The 22,017-nt window shown below is 37.8% G+C and overlaps 1 protein-coding gene across 1 annotated transcript; it reads right to left on the bottom strand.

The window, feature by feature from the left end:
• Positions 1-13,727: 13,727 nt before the first annotated feature.
• Positions 13,728-20,567, bottom strand: Rad51ap2 (RAD51 associated protein 2). The gene is made up of 4 exons (XM_005366547.1): positions 19,328-20,567; positions 17,504-18,970; positions 17,048-17,116; positions 13,728-13,846 (listed from the first exon to the last, which is right to left on the bottom strand). The coding sequence occupies exons 1-4, from the start codon at positions 20,565-20,567 to the stop codon at positions 13,728-13,730; spliced, it is 2,895 nt and encodes a 964-aa protein (XP_005366604.1).
• Between the last annotated feature and the right edge of the window lie 1,450 nt (positions 20,568-22,017).

Genomic DNA, 22,017 nt, shown 5'->3' on the forward strand with positions numbered 1-22,017 from the left:
AGTACATATTATATTTGTCTTTCTGGGTCTGTGTTACCTCACTCAGAATGTTTTTTTTTTTCTAGACCCATCCATTTGCCTGCAAATTTCAAGATGTCATTATGTTTTACTACTGTGTAGTACTCCATTGTGTAAATGTACCACATTTTCTTTATTTATTCTTCAGTTGAGGACATCTAGGTTGTTTCCAGGTTCTGGCTATTATGAATAATGTTGCTATGAACATAGTTGAGCATGTGTTCTTGTGGTATGATTGAGCATCCTTTGGGTATTTACTCAAAATTGGTATTGTTGGGTCTTGAGGTATATTGTTTCCTAATTTTCTGAGAAGTCGTCATACTGATATTCAAATCAGCTATACAAGTTTGCACTCCCACCAGCAGGAGTGTTCCCATTACTCCACAACCTCTCCAGCATAAGCTGTCATCAGTGTTTTTTATCTCAACCATTCTGATAGGATGGAATCACAGAGTTGTTTTGATTTGCATTTCTCTGATGGCTAAGCATTTTAAGCATTTCCTTAAGTGTCTTTCAGGCCTTTGAGATTCCTCTGTTGAGAATTCTCTGATTAGGCCTCTACCCCATTTTTTACTGGATTATTTAGTCTTTTGATGTCAAGGCACAGGAGACCACTTCCTAAATATAACGCCAATAGCACAGACATTGAGAGCAACGATTAGTAAATGGGATCCCCTGAAACTGAGAAGCTTCTGTGAAGCAAAGGACACTGTCAATAAGACAAAACAACCACCTACAGAAAGGGAAAATATCTTCACCAACCCCACATCGGACAGAGGACTGATCTCCAAAATATACAAAGAACTCAAGTAACTTGCCTTATTTTTTTTAAGGTAAACTGTTTTATTCATTGAGAATTTCATATATATATATATATATATGAAAATATATATGATATTTTGCTACTATCACCCTCCCATATCATACCATCCTCTCCAGTCCTTCCCAGACCCCCCTACCACCTCCCTCTCTGATTCCACAGCCTCTTCCAATAGACAACTAAGTCCAGTCAGTACTCTCCTTGTGTTCATGGGTACAGAGCAAGCCACTAGAACATGAGGTGTGTCTCTGGAAAAAACTGGCTCTCCTTACCCCAACAGCTGTCAGTTGTGACTCCTCGGGTAGAGGGGGTACTTTATGAGCCCCTCCCACACTTGGGTTTCGACTGACTTGATCTTGTCCAGATCTTGTTTGTGTCTTGTGCAGGCAAACACGGTCATTGTGAGCTAATGAATCCGATGACCCTGACATGTCCAGATTACAGTTTTCCAGCCCTCCTCCTTTACCTCTGGCTCTCACAACCCAGCCCCCTCTTGTGAACCATGTAAGGAGAGAGTGTGATGCTGATGTCCCATGGAGGGCCGAGCACTCCACAGTTACCCACCCTCTACCCTCCCACCAGCTGTGGGTCTCTGTAAAAGTTGCCATGCACTGCGAAAAGAAGCTACTCTGAGGAGGACTGACGGCTGTGCTAATTTGTGGGTGTACGATATTTAGAAGGTAGTTTTATAATATGTCCACTTAGTACAATAATAGTAGATGTTTCCCCTCTATGTCCTATGACCTACCCATCAAATTTTCATAGCTGGCATGAGTTCCTTCTGAGGAGTAGGTCTTAAATCCAATCAAAGTAATTGGTTAACCCTGTAACTTGTGTGTCACTGCTTCACAATGAGCATATCTCATCAGGACAGTTGTTAATGCGGCTCCCAGTGTTCACAGCTGGGGAAGAATTGACGATGTTTCTTCTTCAAGGGCCTGTATAACACCTTTTAGCACTATGAAAGTTAAGCAGGGGAGAGGATGTTTCCAGATCGTCTCTGGATTGATATCTCTATGCCCTCTGTCTGTCATGCAATGTTTTTTCAAGTCTAAGTAAGCCCTTGGCATCTAGTTCTGGTAAGTTACCAAAAACAGTGCTTTGCTCTTGTTGTATGTGTCAAAGTCGAAGATTCAGAGAGAATTTCTCAAAAGTCTCATGAATGACCATAAAATAAGAGCATCCATTGTTCGTCAGCAACTTTGTGATGTGTGCAATACCAAAAACTAACTTGTTCTGAGTCCTGATATTTCAGTGTACATCTTCCTTCCCCAGAAATTTAATTTGCTTTAGATTGTCTGGCCGACTGAAATAAATTAAATTCCCAAGACTAAAAAGTACATCAAAAAGTCAAAAAAGGAATTTTTGCCATAAGAGAAAGTTCATGAATAAATTTAGTGACCTAGAATTCTTCATGGATTTGTGTAAAAAAAACGATGAATTTTGTCCCATTAACAATTTTATAAACTTCCAGGTAAATCAAACCAAATAGAATTCTCTGCTATCTTACCCTGATCTATAAACTTAGAGCAGCTTTTCAGATGTAACTATCATCTATTTGATATAAATCCCCCTCCCAATCAAAGTAATTCTTTGCCCCTCCCCAGCAGCCTGTTTGTTCTAGTCTCCATTACATGTTAATGTGATCTACTCTTTGGTTAGATTGAAACTCCACATCTTATCTATCTTTATGACCTCTTGGTACTTAGAACAATACCTCACATACACCAGATCTGAAAGGAGCACCGAGACAGTCTCACTGAATATGACAGCCTCCATTTCACCGAGCTGACTGGTGGACAGGATCTACCTGTTTCTGCCCCTGGTCCTCCAGCACTGGGGTTAGAGTGGTGCCACCATACTCTCCTATGGGTATTAGGGGCTGAGCTCGAGTCCTTATGGTTGAGCCAGTACTTTATCCCCTGAGCAATCCCCCATCCTCCTGTCTTGTGTATTTTATTCTACCAACAGACCGTGTTTTCAAATTTGCCAATATGCAGTTTATTTGTGTGCCTAAATAGTTTTTGAAAATTGATTTGTACTTCAAACACAGTCTTATTTTCATTTTTCAGTAGCCATTTAAAACTTTCCTTAATCTATTGTATGAGAGAAAAAAAACTATTAAGCACCAGAACTTTGCATTCAACTTCAAACACATTGCTCAGCGGCACCCAAAGACACATGGGAATGCGTTGGCTGCAGCTAAGAAATCCTCCATAAACTCAGCTTTAGTCAAAAACTAGAACAAATTGTAAAATTGGGAGTTTTTACCCTTCTGTTTGAGTTACGTTGTCACTCATGATAAAAGAATGCAAAAAGAAAAACTGTGTAAGATACACTTTTTAAATAAAGCAGACCTCAAAGTTCTACACATAGTAATGTGATTATGATTAATGCCTGGCTGTAAACAACACGTTAAGTGCTTCAAGTGGAAAGGCCTGCATGTTTTCTCACTATGAAAAATTAAATATCATTTTCATAATTAATTTGCTTGTAGTCAAAGGTCCTGCATGAGAATACACACAGTCCATGACACTTGTCAAAATAATCTGACCCAAACATGTGAATGTTTGAAGCCTACATTAATAAAGTAGGTATTCTGAGAAGTAAATATTTAAACCATGTGATGGATACTTCTGAGATAAAGGTAAATATTTTCATTCCCATACTTCAGAGATGGGTTTTTTTTTTAACTCAAGAAACTTAATGCAATTTTCTTTATTTATAACATGCAGGAGATTCAAAAATCTATTTTCTAAAATGTGGACAATGCTAATTACTGGGTAGTATTGTGCCGGGAGCTGTGTTGGACACTTCATGTATACACTCTCTTACTACTGATCCCGGGAAAATCAACCTTCACACCACATGTCTCCAGTCATGACAAGTATCAGAGCAGCTAAAAAAGTGGGTCATACCTAAGATTTTCTTCCCAGTGTACTTGAAAAAGTATGAGCAGCTATCTATTACAGTTTGTCTTATGTTATTAATATAGACTAGCAATTAGGTTAAGAACAAGTCTCTTATCCGTTCAACAGATCTGAACAATTGGATGGATAGAGTCCTTTAAATGTTATTTTATAGAGGTTTGATCAATATACTATTAGGGTTTTATACATGAGAGAATTTAGAAATCAAGTCTTTTATTCTGTTCCATATTAACACCACACTCTAAATAAATGTTTGCTGAAGCCATAAATACAGGAGTTAAGAAAGAGAAGGTATTTTCTGTTTAAAACACATGAAGGACAAGTTATAAGGGCTAACCTAATCTCTATTCTTTTTCGTTTTTAACATCTTTTAGTAGTATTGTGAACTTGCAGAAATAATTAACAATACGGTATGTTCTTTATTGTTTATGCTTCAGGTTTTTGTTTACATTGATCCTTTTATTTCCCCCTTAAAAGCTCACATGACATTTGATCGGCTGAGTGGATAAGCAGAGGTTGTTTTAGTGACTACAGTAACAGGCCAAATGAGGAAACTTCTGGAAGCCAATGAGGCAACAAGACGCATGAAGAGAGTAGAAGAGACGCCGAAGCCTCATGACTATCTGCTTACTTTTTAATTAAAGAAGTTTATGTCTTAAGTCTTTGTCATCTTAAGTTGCATACTCTCTAAGAACCAAGAGACAAACTACAGGGCATGCTGGTTAAATCTTTGGCAGTCAATATTAGCATTGCAGTCACAGATTTCAAGGACAGCGTTCCAGGTCCCTATGGCAGGCACATCATGGTGTTTGTGTCACAGACATCACAAGAGCAACAGACGGCAGTATTCCTTTATGCTGCTTAGCATTTGGGGTTTTTATTTCCTAGAATTTTCTTTCAAAGCTAGTATAGATGTTTATTTCAACATCTTAAAGCCAACCACTTCAGTCCGTGTCACATTTCCACCCCTAAGCGTAATTCCTGCTAACAAAATAAAGAAAAAACTCTGTTCTGAGGCCATTTTTCAAGGCTTAATGTGTTGGAAACACCTCTGTTCACAGGGAAGCTTCTGTCAATGTTGATCTGTGATTTCCTTAAAACACAGACTCCCTATACGAAAAATCCATAAGCAAACCTTCAGGGAACACAGCCATAATTTAAAGTGTACAATTGTTTTTTCTTTAAAAGACATTTCTAAAATGGTCTCAATGTAAGTCTACGTTAAGAAAAGATCCATTGCCTGAAAATCCACTGCTGTGGAAGCCTTAAGTGCCTAGGAAGTAAAAGGATGCAGCCTTGGAAGGCTACAACATACAGGATGCTTCCAGCTCTTTGACGCTCTGGCAAGGCCAGAATGTAGTGGTAATAAAAAGACCAATGGTTGCCAGGAATTTTAGAGGGTTGAATATGAAGAAATAAACAAACAGGATAGAGGAAAATTACAAGCAAGTAAAAGTATTTTGTTTGATACTATAATGGTGGATATATGGAAGGGTGTGCTCAGGAAAACTATGGAACTATACAAAACCAAAGGTGAAACCTACAGTGTATAAATCAAAGATTTCAGTTAGCAACAATATGTGATTACTAGTTCATTATGTAGCTTGAGTAGACCTATGCAAGATGTTAATAACGAAGAAACAGGAAGCCATATGCAGAAAATCTTTACTTTTGTTCTATTTTTCTGTAAACCTGAAACTAGCCTAATAAATAAAGCCCGTTAACTTCTTTAAAAGTTACAATTATAAAAATGTTAATGGCCTATAAAAAAAACAGTGCTCTCATTTCTTAACAAGAGTTTTGATCTACCAAGCATTTATAGCTCTTAGACAAATTCATTTGTGGTCTGTAGAACTTTACTATCCTGTCTATTTAAGAATTACTGGTGTTGTAATATTTTACTTCTTTGTAATCACTTTCAAAGTTCTTTGCATGCAGTACACAAAGTATTCTGGATTCAATTTCATGCTATGATTTTTTATTAAATTAAATAAACTTTCCTGTTAAAAATAATTTTAATATTAAAGTTTGAGCTACAGAGATGGCTTAATCGTTAACAGCATGTACTGCATCTCCAGAGGACCTGAGTTCTATTCCCACCAACCACATTAGGTGGTTCACAACTATCTGTAACTCTAGCTCCAAGCCAGAGCCTCTATGGGTACCTATATTCATGTGAACATACTTATACTTAATTAAAAATGTAATAACAATATTTTTTAAAGTATGTATAAATCAAATTAGTATTAGGAGAAATGAATCACTATATACCTCAAAATTAGGCTATACTTTAATGTTATAAACAAATTAAAATTTTGCACCAATAAGTTTGTGGTTTGTCATTCTCTACCACCAGCCACAAAAAAAAGAGGGGAAATAAGAGATGGACAGAGATATTTATATGAGAATGTATATTAAAATATTGGTATAACTTGCTACTAAGATGATTTGTAAAAGGTAAGTACCAACTGGAAAACTGATCTTCCTAGCTAACAGCGAAAGTATCAATTGGCTCCACACTTGGTTCTTACAAATAAGCAGCCTCCAAATGTGTATTATTGACGCCAATCCTATGAAGCATTTTGCAACTTCTCCTGCTCATGAAAGCAGTTCCTGGCTGATGGTGGTGATGACAGCGACAATGAAGGGGTCATTCTATACATCAAGAACAATGGCCGTAGATGTGTGAGATAGTGTTTTGTAGCATAAACTCTAAACAATATGGAGAGAAACAACTTTTCAAAGTATTCATTTTTTCCTATCAATGAAAATATACAAATGTTTTCAAAAAGTTTGCTGAAAACCAATAAAAGAAAATAAGTGCCTCATGCAATCTAAGTAGGTTTTAGTCATATGAAAGGATAGTTTTACAACACACTAGAGAAAAGGAAAGTTTTACTTCGATGCTGGCCAAATAATAAAAAGAATACAGAATCAGGAAAAAAAAGAGTTAAGATGGGTATAGAGGTCTGTGCTTTTAATCTGAGCATTTGGAAGGCAAAGGTAGGAGGATCAGGGGTTAGATTTCAGCCTGGCAACATGAGACTCTCAGAAGAGAGGGAAGGAAGGGCTAAAGGAGGGGAGGAGGGAATCAGAGAAGGAGGGAGGGAAAGAAGAAGGGAAAGGAAAGAAAAGGAGAGAAAAGAGTGACAGCAAGCATTCCACTGGTGACATCATTTGTATTTACTTGTCTTTTCTTCTGAAGAGAAATGTTATAAACTCCTAGACTTATAAATATAAACTCAAACATAGGAACATGAAGTAAACATTAAGTGATATAATAAGTACTATATTTATGGGTATAATCAGTAAATATTGTCATTATGTTGTAGTAGGAGCGGCGGGGCTGCGTCCCTGGCACCCGGCTGCCCACATGGCTAGCTTATGCCCCTAAATAATTACACAGAAACTTACATATCGATCTAACCCATTTCTAATATCCCTGTAACACCACGAGGTGTCTTATCAGGGAAGATCTTAACCTGCGTCTGTGTCTTGTAGGAGAATCATGGCAACTCCTTGACTCGGCTTCTTTCTCCCAGCATTCTGTTCTGTTTACTCCACCTACCTGATTTTATGTCCTATTAAAGGGCCAAGGCAGTCTCTTTATTTAACCAATGAAATTAACACAAAACAGAAGACTCTCCCCCATCATCATTACAATGCCCTGGTTCAGATAAAGGAAGAGGCAGCAGGAGTGACATCAATGCCTGGTGAATGAAATGTGGTAAGTATTCTAGTCATTCAGGGGATGCAGCGGGAAATCGTCAGGAACTTGGAGGCAGTGGGTGGGATAAGAACAGGAAAAAACTTAAACAGGTAACTGAGAAGAGTACCCAGTAACGACTGTGGGCAAATGAGAAAACACTAGCTGGGAGAAAGTAGAACATCAGTAAGCTAGTTTAGTTGTAAGGTGTTGTGGTATAGTCAGTCTCAAAAGCTGCGTTAGGTAAGTCCCCATTATAAAAGTCCGGAATATAAAAGAAGGCATGTATTAAAAAATACAGTAGGAGGAAGAGCCCATCAACTTCCCAGTGTGCCGTGCATGTCAAGAAATAGGATTGCATGAAAACCGTTGCGATTCTAGGCAACCTGAACTCACGCTAACGACCCATAGCCCCAGAACCTGTGTAAAAGGAAGAGTCAGCAGTGTGCGCCTGCAATCCCAGCCTCCCCATTCTTCAGGATTCTCCTGAATCCTCAGAAGCTCACTGCTGAGCTAGTCTGGCATGTGCAGCAACAAAAGAGACGTTATCTCAAACAAGAAAGAAGATGAGAACCACAAACCACACCTGAGATTATTGCCTGGCCCCTGCACATGCACACATGCCCCCAGAAACATGTATGCTTATACAAACACACACAGACATACACAAAAATAAGTATGAAATATTTTTTAGAAAAACATTACAGATGAAAGTTTTGAGTCTCAGGCAGACTTCCTGTCTCTACAGTTTCATGCTTTATAATCATGAGTCATTTAATTCACAATCAAAACGGAGAAAGCAATCATGCCTAACAAGGTTACTTAAAGAATAAATGGTCCAATATATGTAAAGACAGTAGTGAAAATGCATATCTAATGAAAAGGTGCCTTCAAATTTATTGAGCTACTGAAATTAGAATTTGAGAAATTTTGCTGTCAACATTATTGAGTTGAGAGCTGACGGTAATGGTAAAGTTGTGTGCCTGACAGCCTGAGCTCAGTTCCCAGGGACCAACACCACGGAAGGAGAGAGCAACTGACTTCCGAAAGCTGTCCTTTGATACCCACACATGTGCAGCATGCACACAGAACCACTCATGAAGAACTTTTAAAAGGGAAACAGATGGACCACATGGTCCCATTCACTGAAATATAGATATTTTATTAAAACTCATAATAAAGAATGGCTCTGTAAACTCAGTATGTATAAAAATCAGATCACTTAATCTTTAAAGAACCTCTTTGTGAGACACAATTACCAACTCCAATGTGAGTTAAATGACTTACGGTCATAAATAATAAATTTTTGAAAAAGTAAAAACTCAGAATTGTTGCTCTAAGAATTAATACATTTGGGCTTGAAATATAGCTTAGTGGTCAATGTTTTGTCTAGAATGCATGAGGCCCTGGGTTCAGTCCCCAGCACCGCAAAAGAAAATTAGCTAACTAACTAAAGATGAATGTAATTTTAGTTAAAATGTCAGACTAGCTAAACTTTCTTTTTAACCTTTCAAAAGTGTTTCTTTAACAGTGAAAACTACATAACACTCCTAAATTGGCCACAAACTGAGACTAGATAAATCACAGGCCGGGGGAACCTACACTATTACTCTCCTACAGGAAAATAGCAATAAAACAACTCCTAATGATGTATTGCTATGCTGACAGCCCACAGCATCACTCAGCCATCATCAGAGAAACTGCTTCTTGCAGGAGACGGTAACTAACAAAAGAATCCACAATTGGACAATGTGCAGAGAGTGATTTTGGTGATTTTGAATCATTTAGTCTTTTTTTTAACATACCAATCCCAGTTCTTCCTCTCTCTTCTCCTCTCCTCCTGCTCCCTGTCCCTCTCTCCCCCACCCCCCACCCTACACCTTTTCCCCACGCACCCCCATGCACTACTCAGTGAGAGTAAGGCCTCCCCTGGGAAGTCAACTGAATCTGTGTCCCATCACCTCCTTGAGGCAGAACCAAGGTTAAGCAAGGTATCTCTCCATAGAGAACAGGATCCACAAGGTCAGCTCATGCATTAGAGTTCATTTCTGGTCCCACTGCCATTGGCCCCATATACTGCCAAGCCACACCACTGACACCTATATTCAGGGGGCCTAGTTTGCTTCTATGCAGGTTCCCCAGATGTTAGCTCAGAGTCGCTTTAGTATTAAATGGAATGTCTTCCTCAAACCCTTCTCCTCAAGACTCAGGTGTCTCTGCAGAAGAAAAGGCAGAAAGATTCTAAAAGCCAGCAGTGGTGAATGATTCTGAGGGAAAAGAGTTGGTCAACACAAAACAAACTCCATGGAGTTTGTGCGTGAGTGCTTTTTGTTTTGTGTGGGTATCTTTTGTCTTACTGGTTTTCTTTTGAGTTTATTTTTTGTATATTTTGATTTTCTGCTTTTTGTTGTTTTTTGATTTCCTGGTTTTGGAGAGAAAAAACAAGAAGTTGAGAAAGGAGAGAGATGAGAGATTAGAGTTAGGGGAAGGGAAAAAATATGGACAAAAGATATTGTATGAAATAAAGATTTTTATGTGAAAAAGATTTTCTTTCTATTCTTAAATTTTTTAAATACTGAACTGCATAAATTGTTGAATTAAATATACTCTAATAACCAACTCTACTATTAAAAGATGAAGACAAAGGTAAGACTAAGAATGCAGTGACAAATATGTATATTTTACGCGCAGTATTCCTAAAGTACTGTATGTGCTTTATAACAAGATTACCATTCATAGACATAAATATGGAGCAGCCAGACTCCATTAAATGGAGCATTTATCAAGTCCGCAGGAGGGGCAGAATAAGGTAGAGAACTAGCTTAGCAAGCATTCCAGAAGAAGTAGACAAGTGCAAAGGTTGCCTGCAGAGGCAGTAGCAAGGCCAGTGTCTTTAGTGGGACAGACAAGGGAATAATACAGGAAGGTGGCTCTTAGGAATGGGGTAGTGTACTTAGGCACCAAATTAAGAGTTTGGCTCTTAATCAAAGTAAGATAAGGACTAGAAGATTACATTGTGCTGAGCTAAATTATAACATGCTAATTTATATTACAACGGTTCTTTCTGGATACTATGTTCAGAAAAGACAGAGGTGAGGGCTGAGGGAAGAAACTCCATAGATAGGAACTCAATTCTACTGCAGTTAGTCAGGCAAGGGAGGCCAAAACAGTAAGTCAGTTAGGGGATGGGAAAGGGGAGATGTCAATGATGACGCCAAGGCTCCTGCCTTGAGCAATTTAATGGAGTTCCTCCTTACTGAAATGAGAACTTTATGAAGGGGAACTATTTGTACACAAAATACAAAACTGTGGTGATACTTTTTTTGTGTTTTAACAAATCAAGCTTGCCTGAAGATCAGAGTGTGAAGTTAGCCACACTAGTTAGCCACAGAGGCCAGGAAGTGGTGGCACACACCTTTAATCCCACTACTAGGGAGACAGAAGCAGGCAGATCTCTGTGAATTCAAGGTCACCCTAGACTACACGAAATTGAATCAGTCTAAAAGAGAAACAGAGCTAAGCGGTGGTGGTTCACACCTTTAATCTCAACACAGCTCAACACAGGGAAGTAGAGATGGGAAGTGATACGGCTGGACGGAGAGAGGAATATAAGGCGGGAGAAGACAAGAGCTCAGAATTCAGTCTGAGGTTTTGTAGAGATGGCATTCAGTCTGACGACTTGTAGAGACAGGAAACCCCATTCAGTCTCAAGATTTTGTAGAGATAAAAACTAGTGGCTGACTGCTCTGCTTCTCTGATCTTCAGCTTTCATCCCCTAATATTTGACTTGGGGATTTTACTATTAAGACCAATTAGAATTCATGCTACAAGAACTTTTAGGTAAAACAACAGGAATTTCTCTTGGACTGTGACATGTGTGGGGTTCCTGTTAGATGCCGGAGTAATAAGGAAGGAAACCATGGAGCCTGGAGCTCAGGAACCCATAGAACTTTGTTTACAATTCCTGCGAATCAGGGAGCCAAAAGCATGAAGCACAGACTGTGAGTTTATTCTTTAGCCCTGAGGTTGGGGAGGTGGAACAGCTCAGTGAGTGTCTTTTTGAAATGCTCTCCTACATCACATGCAATGCCTTGTACAAGAAGTGAAGTCTATGTAGAAAAGATAGCTTCAAATGATGGTGTTACCCAACACAGTGGGTATAATATAATTTAGTGTCCACTATATATATGTTTGCATACTATATGTGTGTGTGCAAATATCTATCATATATATACATATATATATATATATATATATATAATATTTCCCCTAGCCAAAAAAGGCATTTTATTAGTGCAAACTCTGCCTTGAAGTAGTTTATGTCTACATAAATGAAAATATATAATGTCTAAACAATTAGAGAAATTTTTCATGAGCTAGTCACAGTGGCGCACACTGTATTCCTAGCATTTGAGAGGCAAAAGCAAATTTGAGGCCAGTTAGAGCCTGTCTCAAACACCAAGTAAATAAAGAAAGAAGCATGAAAAAGGAACAAGAGAAAAAAAGAAAAGGGAGGTAAGTATTATAAACACCCACTGCCGAGTAGTCGTTACTATGTATCAACAAATATTTATGGTTAAGAACTAACTTTGCATCCAGGCCATCCCAAAACCATAAGCATTAGCAAGCTCAATTCTTACAATTATCCAATAGGGATATCATTATTCCCTTTTAAGATAGGAGGATCTGCCCAAGGTCAAACCTTTAAGAATGCTTAGAGCCAATGTCAGTTGTTTTCTCCAGAAAAATAACTGTGAGGTAAAAAATATGCTAATTTAGCTAGATTTAACTATCCTACAATGTATATATAGTGATTCAAAGGTCATGAAATACCACCCAAAAATACAAAAAAAAAACTTAATCTGTCAACATAAAATGTAATCTTCAATTAACAAAAAATAAATGTTAAATGGCATAGCTGTCACATGACAAGAGAAGAATTTCATTCGTATATACTCAAATAATAGGAATACTTACTGGGAGTAGATACCCTTTTAAGCACATGTGATATATTTTGGGAGTGGGGGTGCAGACAGGAAACAATTCTGCCTTCAAATGCTTGCATTCCAGTATTAGTGAGACGGCTAGTCAGTTAACAACACTGACTAACGGCTTTTCTAGAGACCCACATTAAATCCCTAGCACCTAGCTGGCTGTTCACATTTGTCTGGACTCCAGTTCCAGGGAACCTGATGGCTTCTTCTTCAAAGGCACTGCATGCCCTTGGTGCACAAAGAGGCATTCAGACAAAATGTTCATATATTCAAGAATAATGATTTAAAGAAAGCAAAGAAAAAAAGCTTTTACTTAAAGCAGCGAGTGGGTGGAGGGATTTCAAGCAGGATGTTGGAGTTGGAAAGTGTTCAGTGCAGGAAGAATAGAGCCAAAGTTGAGGTTGAATTTTGTGGATCTGAGAACATTTACTGGTGATCATCTAATCCAGCCATATTTGTATTCTGAATTGATGCATTTCAGCTTACTTTTGGATGTATTTGCAAAATGTACCGAGTGAAGTAACCCTGGCCTTGTTTGCTGTTCTTGCATTTTCTTGACGCTTCTTTCTTTCCTTACCGTTTTTCTAAATATGTCAATGTTATTTACTTGTCTAGCATTTTTAATTTTGCTTTATTCTATTGATAGTTATTTTTGAAAATATGTGTATTCTTTATTTCTCTGCAAATTTCAAGGACAGGAAGGAAGCTACAGCTCAGGGCAGTATTCTGAAGGCAAGAGAGTCAAGAAGAGTTCAAGGTCAGCAGCAGCAGCTGCAGAGGGAGTTTGATACCAGCCTGATTTACAAGATATCCTATCTGAAGGAAGACAAGGAATGGAGGGAGGGAGGAAAAGAAGGAGGGAAGGATGGAAGGAGAGAGGGAGGAAGAGCAGATCCTATACACCTGACAAAATGTAGAGTAGGTTAGAACACTGGTTCATTACCTTTTTATGAGCCAAAAAGTAGAAGTTATAGATTTTTCTTTATAAAATTTATAAAAATTAAGATGCTGAAATGGTTTATAAGACATGAAAATACTTTAATGTGTATACTGATTATGAGACAGGAAAATATCATTGAAAGTTTTCTTTTAATGCTAATAAAATAATCTACACACAAAAGAACCTCTCTACATTTTTTAAAGAAAGCATAAAATCTGCAAGCTGAAGAAAACACTTCTACAAAGCAAGAAATAAAACATTCCTAGACCTGCTGAGCTGTTAAAGCCCAGGAGTTTCTTCTGAGTCCTTAACAGCCCATTCATTTCAGGTAAGGATGGAGCTGTTTCAGCCTAGCTCTTCTCGACAAGCCGACTCTAATTGGACGGTTGCACGTCTTAAGAGGCTGTACTCTGGAAATGCCATGTGACAAATGACTGCCTGCAAAGATGACAACATAATTTACTGACAAAAGCAAAAATTACCAATATGTTTAAAAGTCCTTACTCTAATCATGATACTAGACACATTTACTAGGGATTTACACACCATTCACTAGTGCATTAGTGTACTTAATCCTATTATATCCAATTCTATAACATGGGAAGGTAAGTACAGGAAGACTAAGAAACCTGTCTATATATATAACACTTACCTAAGATCAGTATTCCAGTCAGGAACTCTGACACAAGAGCAATAAACTCAAAAACTAATTAAGATTTTAGCCAACTTGATACTGTGCTTTATGAGTGTCATTTTCAATTAGAAGCTAAGCAATTCTGTCCTGTTGTTAATAGTTATACTTGGTTTCTAATAGAGATTGTTTTTTAATAGAATACAAGTGTAATTACAGCTATGGATTACTCTGATTTTTAGTTTTATTTAACATAACACTATATCATTTTCTAAGAAATCTGAATGTTTCACAGAGCTGTTTTTCTCTCAAGATCACTTAACTTACACACATAGATATGATGCATTACCTTTAAGAAGTTTTATTCCCATATAAACTATATAGTACATTTGTAAGACTCAAATATAAATTGGGCTTTAGTAAATTAGTATGACTTTAATACTCCATTATACTAAAAACACTGTCATCAATCCATTCATGACATTTGAATTTTGTTAAATCTAACAAAAGTTAAACATAATTTCAAAGCTGAGCAAATCAAATATACCTATGTAAACACTTATGAAACAGAGTCCTAATTTAAAGCACATATTAATAAGGTAAAAAAAAGTAAACACTCCAAAAAGCTGCATACCATTTTATACTCAATTTACCATTAAAAATATAAATTTAATGATAAGCAAAAATATTATTACTAGACTTTTATAAAGTTTTAAACTTACTGGGATGCCCAAATCAGACAAAATTATTGGGTCATATTGCTATATTTGGTTATATATTAGAAAATTTTAGGAATTTTGCATAAAATGAATTTTTCATTAAAAGATTATTTTAGAACAAAGCCAAAATTAGTAATATATTTCTTTTTCAAAGTATGCCTTTCCCTTTTACATTTAATGTAACAGTGACTTATGGTAATTTTGCAATGGATGGAAAGAGGTTAACTAATTTCCATCCGTAGTAGGTCCTTTGTACAATGATGACCTGTCTCATTAAGCTATGATGTTGGTAATACATCCCTTTGAAGAATAAAACATGATCATTTTCTTATTGCTATATTTTTTGATTAATTTATTGTTAACCTTTTAAAAATATAAACATTCCAGAATATTGTGAGGAGTTTTTCTTAAAAGTCAGTATTTAAAAACATGTCATAAAGCCTGGTGGTGGTAGCACACTCCTTTAATCTCAACACTTGGGAAGCAGAGGCAGGTGAATCTCTGAATTCCAGGCCAGCCTGGTCTACAGAGTGAGTTCCAGGACAGTAAAGGCTGCACAGGTGTGGTCAGCATCCTAGCAAACATCTGCCTCTGCGGCTCTAGGAGAGTGTTCAAAATTCAGAATCTCAGAGCTTGGTTGCAGTAGAAACAGAATACTATAACACAATCTTCAGAAGATTCACAAACACAATAAAGTCAGAACAATAGTGGCCTAAACGACATATAAAATACCTGGTGAAGCTGGCCAGTGGTGGAACACGCCTTTAATCCCAGCATTCAGGAGGCAGAGGCAGGCGGATCTCTGTGAGTTCGAGGCGAGCCTGGTCTACAAGAGCTAGTTCCAGAACAGGCACCAAAGCTACAGAGAAACCCTGTCTCGAAAAAAAAACAAATTAAAAAAATACCTGGTGAACTGGCAGCTGCCACATAACATGCAACAATGTGGATGTGTGTTCCTGACCTCTTTGTATTCTACATCAAATTAGATTCCTAAATCCAAATGTTCCCTGTCTTTCTAGGAAGAAGCCACTACATCCTCACCAATATGGCTCTTTAGACTCATAGATTATCAGTCCCCTGGTGATCACGTGTTCTCAGGGGAGAAGAGACTTTTGATCTGTCTGGCATCAGCTAATTTCAAAGATCAAGTCACCAAAGATTGAGACAAAATGAAGGAGTTGGAGATAGCATTTTTCTGATGATGTAAAGACATAAAAATATATATATGAGAAATGGTGCCTCACTGAACGCATTTGAGTAAATATATTTTCCTTGCAATGTAGCCTTTTTGGATTTAATATTGTCATGTAAATGTATTACAAGACTAACTTCACCTTGTTCCCTAATTTCAATCCTATCCTTATCTAAACTCATTGGCAGATAGAATAAATACTAGTCCTATTTTTGTTTTATTTTGATACTGAAAAATTCTTAGGTGTTATTGGGAATTGTTTGATTTTTCTTTGGTTGTTTTTTAATAGCAATTAAAAATAAAATTATAATAGCTACATTCAAAAATCATGTCAACACCTAAAAATAATAAGTAATTGCTATAATATTGGTTTCTGACCTCAAACGTATACCAGAGTCTCTTGTCAATGTAGTGCTGGGATTAAAGCATGAACCATAATACCATATCAGTATTAGTAAATTATTTATATTCATAAAATATCTACTTGGAGGCTCTATAAAGGTATAAAATACGAAGCAGTGGTTCTCAATCTTCCTAATGCTGCAAGCTCTTAACACAGTTCCTCACGTTGTGACTCTCAACCATAAAATTATTTCATTGCTACTTCATAACTCTAATTTTGCTACTGTAATGAGTCATAATATAGATATCTGATATGCAGGGTATCTTATGTGGAAGTCCTGTGAAAGGATCCATTCAACCCCCAAAGGAGTCACAATGTACAGGTTGGGAACCAATGGGATAGAGCATAATTTGGAGTGGCATTTCAAGAACAGTGATCCACCTGGGATGGATTCTCTTTTGTTTAGTATTTTGCCAACTAATAGTACATATGTAATGAATCTCACATTTAAAACACATCTTATCACTTAGGCTTAGTAGTGTATTGTCATACACTACTGCAAATATTAGTACGTACTTTCAGAGGGCATTTCCAGTATTTAATTTTTAACCAGATTCTAAATTGAAATTAGTAACATCGCTATTTTTAAAGTATAAAATTGTGTACTTGTTTTCCATCAACCAAAGTATTTTCATCATGCTAAGACAATATGACAGGCATCTTAAAACATATTCTAAAAAGTAACAGATCTTACCTCCCTTCAATAAATAATCATTCTTTTCTTTTTTACATTCCTCAGCAGAAAAGGCAGGACTTTTATAATCTGAAAATAAAGACTAACATATTATGGTCCAAGCTAACTTTATGTCATTTCAGTGACTAGCTGGTTATAGCCCTTTCTAGAGAAAGTAACTTTGCTCTACAAATGTTAACAATATTGGCAAACTGTTTGTATAAATACTGACTTCAATTGGCTCCAAATATTTAGAAAAATTTAATAAGATTTTGGAACTTTTCTTAAAATTTAAGTGACTTGTTTTTTCAACTTCTGTTTATTGTCTAACATTTTAATGGGTCTTTGTTGGAAATAACATACATTCATGAAGCCTCTTCTATTTTATTTGCTGCCAAAAATTATATATTTTCCTTACACAAGAAAAAAACACTAACTTTTTATCATGAGTAAGAAATTTTAAAATAAATGGCATACCTTCCTCAGGAGTAGAATGGAGGGATTCTTCCTCTGATCTTGGACAGCAATATTCATTTGGAACTGCCTCTCCCCCATGAGTAGGGATTGTTTTCCAATTAAATAAACGTTGGTGTCTTTTATGCATGTTGGAGCCTGCTCTCAAATCAAGGGGCAAAGCAGGTGCATTTCTTTTGTTGGTTTCAACCATTTCCAAATCTTTTTCTATCTCCATTCTTGCCTCCTTAACATCATTACTTTCTCCAAAGTAATATTCTTTCCTATTGTTTGTTTCTGCTGTACTTGGAATTTCATTTTCTTTACTAATTTCATGAAACATATGAAGCTCTTCAAGTACTAAATCAAATTTACTCTTCATCTCGAAATCCTTTGCTATTGGCAGAGTTTCTGTTGATAAACATGGAGCAGCTAAGCCCTGAAAACATTCATTGTTCTCTCTACTTGAATCACTTTCAAACTGATGATCAGCATATAATGTGGAGTCATTCTCTGGATGAAAACACGCTGAATTAGCTAACTCGCCTTCTTGCAAAATGTCTCCAGTCTCTTTTGTGTTAGCTCCACTATTTTGCTTAGCAGATGTAGTTTCTCTCACATTTACGTCCTTACTCACTCGCGAAGCTACCTGCACTGAAGACACGCTTTCGATTGGGGGAGAACTATCCTCTTTTTTCTCTATGCCGATAGCTTTATGAACTTGGAAACTACTTGAACTTTCTGTGATCTTGACATACTTCTTCAAAATAAAATCATATATTTTCCATTCTATGTCATCTAGCAAGTTCTCCAAGCTGGACTTCTGAGTTATCAGCATAGCATTTATCTGTTCACTATGTATTTTATTTTTGTTTAACAATGTGCTCAGTTGCCTAGCATTAAAGATATGTTCAAATACGAACTGAAAAATAGAATGAGGGGTCTTTTGTTTCTGCTTCCTTTCAATATCTAAATCTTGATTGGACGTACCACTTTCATAGTATTTTTCACTAGTATGTCCACAGTTATTCTGTATAAGTAGCATATCAGATTTCACACGTGTGCTAGCAATACCAAAACTATAGTAAGCCCAATTCTCCACATTGTCAGAACAACTTGACAAAGAAAGTCTTTCCGTGTCCTCAAAATCCAGTAAAAGAGGAACATTTTCATGTGGTTTGTAAATTGGAAACCTTTTAGTTGCTATACTAAGAGAGCTGATGCTGTGTTTCTGAGCCCCTTCAAGAGCATGCTCCATTTTAAATAGCTTTCTTTTCTTTGCCATAGATTTTGTGTTGTTTACTAATGGTCTTGAAGAAATCAAAATCCTTGTTAGATATACAACATGACTTTCCTTTATAATATTTTTCAAATAATTCAAATGCACTAAACATTTGAAGATGCAACCCTCTTCTGAGTCATCTCCATTTCTTATGAAAGAAACAAAGTGATTGAGCAAAGAAACTATATTTGTTTTCAGAATGATATTATAGAGTTCTGAAATGTTATTTTGCAAGAATTTGCTCAAAATGCCAGTCTTTTGAATATCAGTCTCCTTTTCACATGTCAACACTTGATGGCAGGTCAAAGTACCACCATCGTTATTTCTGGATATATATTTCTGCATAGTATAGTGCTTCAGCTGTAGTATATTGGCATTTTCATCTTTACCATTAAACCAAACAATCTTTATTAAATTGGGGGAAGTGCCCAGAGTTCCTATCACCAGAGTACTTGACTGTGGTTCATGCACATCCCTGACTTTTGCATTGTGATAGTCTCCCTTGTGTACAAGGTCAGTCTCTAGTAACTGTGCCAAATTTGAATTTTCTCTAAGTTTTTTCATAGTTTCACAGATAACCCTAAAATTTTTCTTTATCCAACAATTTTGTCTTTTCCTTTTCAAAATAGCTCTGTTAGAGTCCCAGCTTTGAGATTCTTCTTGTCTGGTAGGTAGGTAGCCGTCTAGATTCCTTTCTGTTCCCTCCCAGTTAGCGTCTTCTAGTGTTAGAATGGAATTCTTGCTGGAGTATCTTAGATCACCCTCGATACTACTACGGTGACAGCAGTTTAAAGTGATCGAGTCTATTTCCCCTTCAACAGGGAGTGACTGCTGTTGACTTTCATAATAGCCACAAAAATCATTTTCCACAAATACAATTTTTTTATCATTCTGAAACTTTTGTTTCTTAGCATCAGGTCTATTTTGGGACCCGAAAATGTTTGTGAAATCCCTAGCATATGCCACAACTTTGTCATTCTTTTTCTTTGCTATTTCCTTTAAATAGACAAAGGACATGTTGCTATTTAAATCCCTTGGGAACTCAGGGGAAATTATTGTGATGTTATCTCTAAAATAACCGGGTTTGGCGCTTCCCAAACAGGCCTGGTTTTGAAGTCTTGGTATTTTTAGTGTGGATGATGAAATGTTTTCTTTTTTCTCTGAGGTTATGACACTGACAACTTTACATCTGTCCTTAAGGTCATGTAATGTTGCCTTAGTTTCCTCAGAAAATGTAACCTCTAGAAATGGACTTCCTGGCTGTCTCACAGAATTCTTTTCTTTCAGAGTAGTTCCCTTCCCCAGGGCAGGAAGTTCTTCAGGCTCAGGTTTGACTCTTTGGATACCGGGCTTGGAGGTGTTGGGTGGAACGGGACTCACTTCTGCTGGGTCATCATGGCGCACACCTAGAGTCTCCCTAACCTCCTGCGGCCCCGGTTCCTGAGACTTTTCTGGAGCCCTCGAACAACCTGCTCTTCCTGAGACTCCAGACTGCCAACAGCTCTGCGTCTGAAATGTTCTGTCCTGCCACCCCGGGCCACACCGCTGCCTCCCGCCGCCTGAGCTGCCCGGGTTCTTTGGAATGAGGAACGCTGGGAAGGGTCTGGGCGACCACTCCCAGACTTTTTCTACCTCAGACAAGCGAGGCACCACAAGCAGCGGCCACGCCGCCACCGAGACGCCGGCAGGCTCCTCCAGGCGAGGCCGCTTGCTGCTGGGTGGCGTCGCAGCGGAGTCCTCGGGAGGCCGTGTGGAGGGGACAGGCCGGGCAGGGCCTGCAGGCCACGCGGGGCGCGACAGTGACATGTCCGCTACCACCGCCGGCACCTGCTCAGGTCCCGCCGCGCTTCAGCCCCTTTAAAGGACGGGAGCGGATCAGCCCCGCCCCCTGCCCCGCCCCTTCCCCGCTTCCGAGGCTAGACTGAGGCAGTCTACCGCGGTCTCGCCACACCCTAGCCACGCCCCCGTCACGCCCCCTAGGGGCTCCGCCCCCACCGTGTCTGTCAAAGCCCAGAGCGCTCGGAACGTTACACCCTCTATTTTTTAGCGCCTTTGAGAAGCTATTCTACCTGTTTTCCGCCTTCTCTGCGGTAGAATTGAGGGGGCGATCAGAATCTGTCTCAGTTTAAAGTGTTGTGAGAGCCGCCTTACTTTTTTCAAGTTCGAAAACGGGTGTTCTCTGAAGCAGTTTCTCAGTTTTTTTTTCAGGAGGCTTGTCTCATGAAATCCCACGACACTGTCAAAGCCAAACCAACAATCTTTAGATCTGGAAATAATTTTTTTCGAAAAAAATCACAGTTATACTTAAAATCAGATTTCCCACTGTATTAAAATAAAAATAAATATCTCTGGAGAAGGCTCTGTCTGGTACTTAACAGTCTCAATATTTTGAGGAAATGGGCAGAATTTAGAACCTAGAAAATTATTTTCTCTTTAGTTAAGACCAGGACTTTTCACGAGTATGGCGGAATTTGCTACCCAAATGTTGTGGAAATGTTTACTTAGAAATAAAAATCACATGTTTGAAGTTCATTTAGTGTAAATACAACAATCAGGTAGTGACTCGTATTTAATAACGAATTTTAAATGCTATTTCATTTCCCCTTGCACTAAGAAACTTCTTTCTGATTTATAGCCAGTGACAAATTCTCTAAATCCTGGAATTATGAAGAAGAAAACGATCTTCAAAGCATTTACTTATATACATGCTTATTAAGCAAATGTAATTACTGTCAGGTGAGCATAAACCTCAATCCTCTTGATGATCATTTCAGTGTTAGAATATTGTATGTTCCTTTTAAAAACTGTGTGCGTACTACAGTATCGCATCACGGAAACTGGTTTCAGAACTCTCGGGGTACATATGGAAATATGAAATCGGTGCACTGCTTGCAGCAATAAAATATTCATCTACTCCGAGTCTCACAAATGCTTGCAGAAATATTGTTATTCCTATCCTAGATGTCTGACTTTACTGATAAATTCTTTCAGACACATTTACTCAAAGTCGTAAAAAAAACCTTTAACAGAACAACCTCATCAACACGCTAGGAATGAGGCAGTGGCTCAAATCACGCATCAGCAGTGTGCTCTCCGGCCTCTGTATGTCTTTCTTCTTCTTCTTCTTCTTCTTCTTCTTCTTCTTCTTCTTCTTCTTCTTCTTCTTCTTCTTCTTCTTCTTCTCCTTCTCCTTCTCCTTCTCCTTCTTCTTTTCTTCTTCTTCTTCTTCTTCTTCTTCTTCTTCTTCTTCTTCTCC

This window comes from Microtus ochrogaster, unplaced genomic scaffold (assembly GCF_000317375.1).
Source record: "Microtus ochrogaster isolate Prairie Vole_2 unplaced genomic scaffold, MicOch1.0 UNK10, whole genome shotgun sequence".
Classification (NCBI taxonomy): domain Eukaryota; kingdom Metazoa; phylum Chordata; class Mammalia; order Rodentia; family Cricetidae; genus Microtus; species Microtus ochrogaster.

Coding starts and splice junctions, on each gene's coding strand:
- Rad51ap2 (XM_005366547.1), bottom strand. CDS start 20,567: ATGTCACTGTCGCGCCCCGCGTGGCCTGCAGGCCCTGCCCGGCCTGTC. Junction 17,117..17,503: donor CCATTCTACTCCTGAGGAAG/GTATGCCATTTA, acceptor CTTTATTTTCAG/ATTATAAAAGTCCTGCCTTT. Junction 13,847..17,047: donor TGATTATTTATTGAAGGGAG/GTAAGATCTGTT, acceptor TCATCTTTGCAG/GCAGTCATTTGTCACATGGC.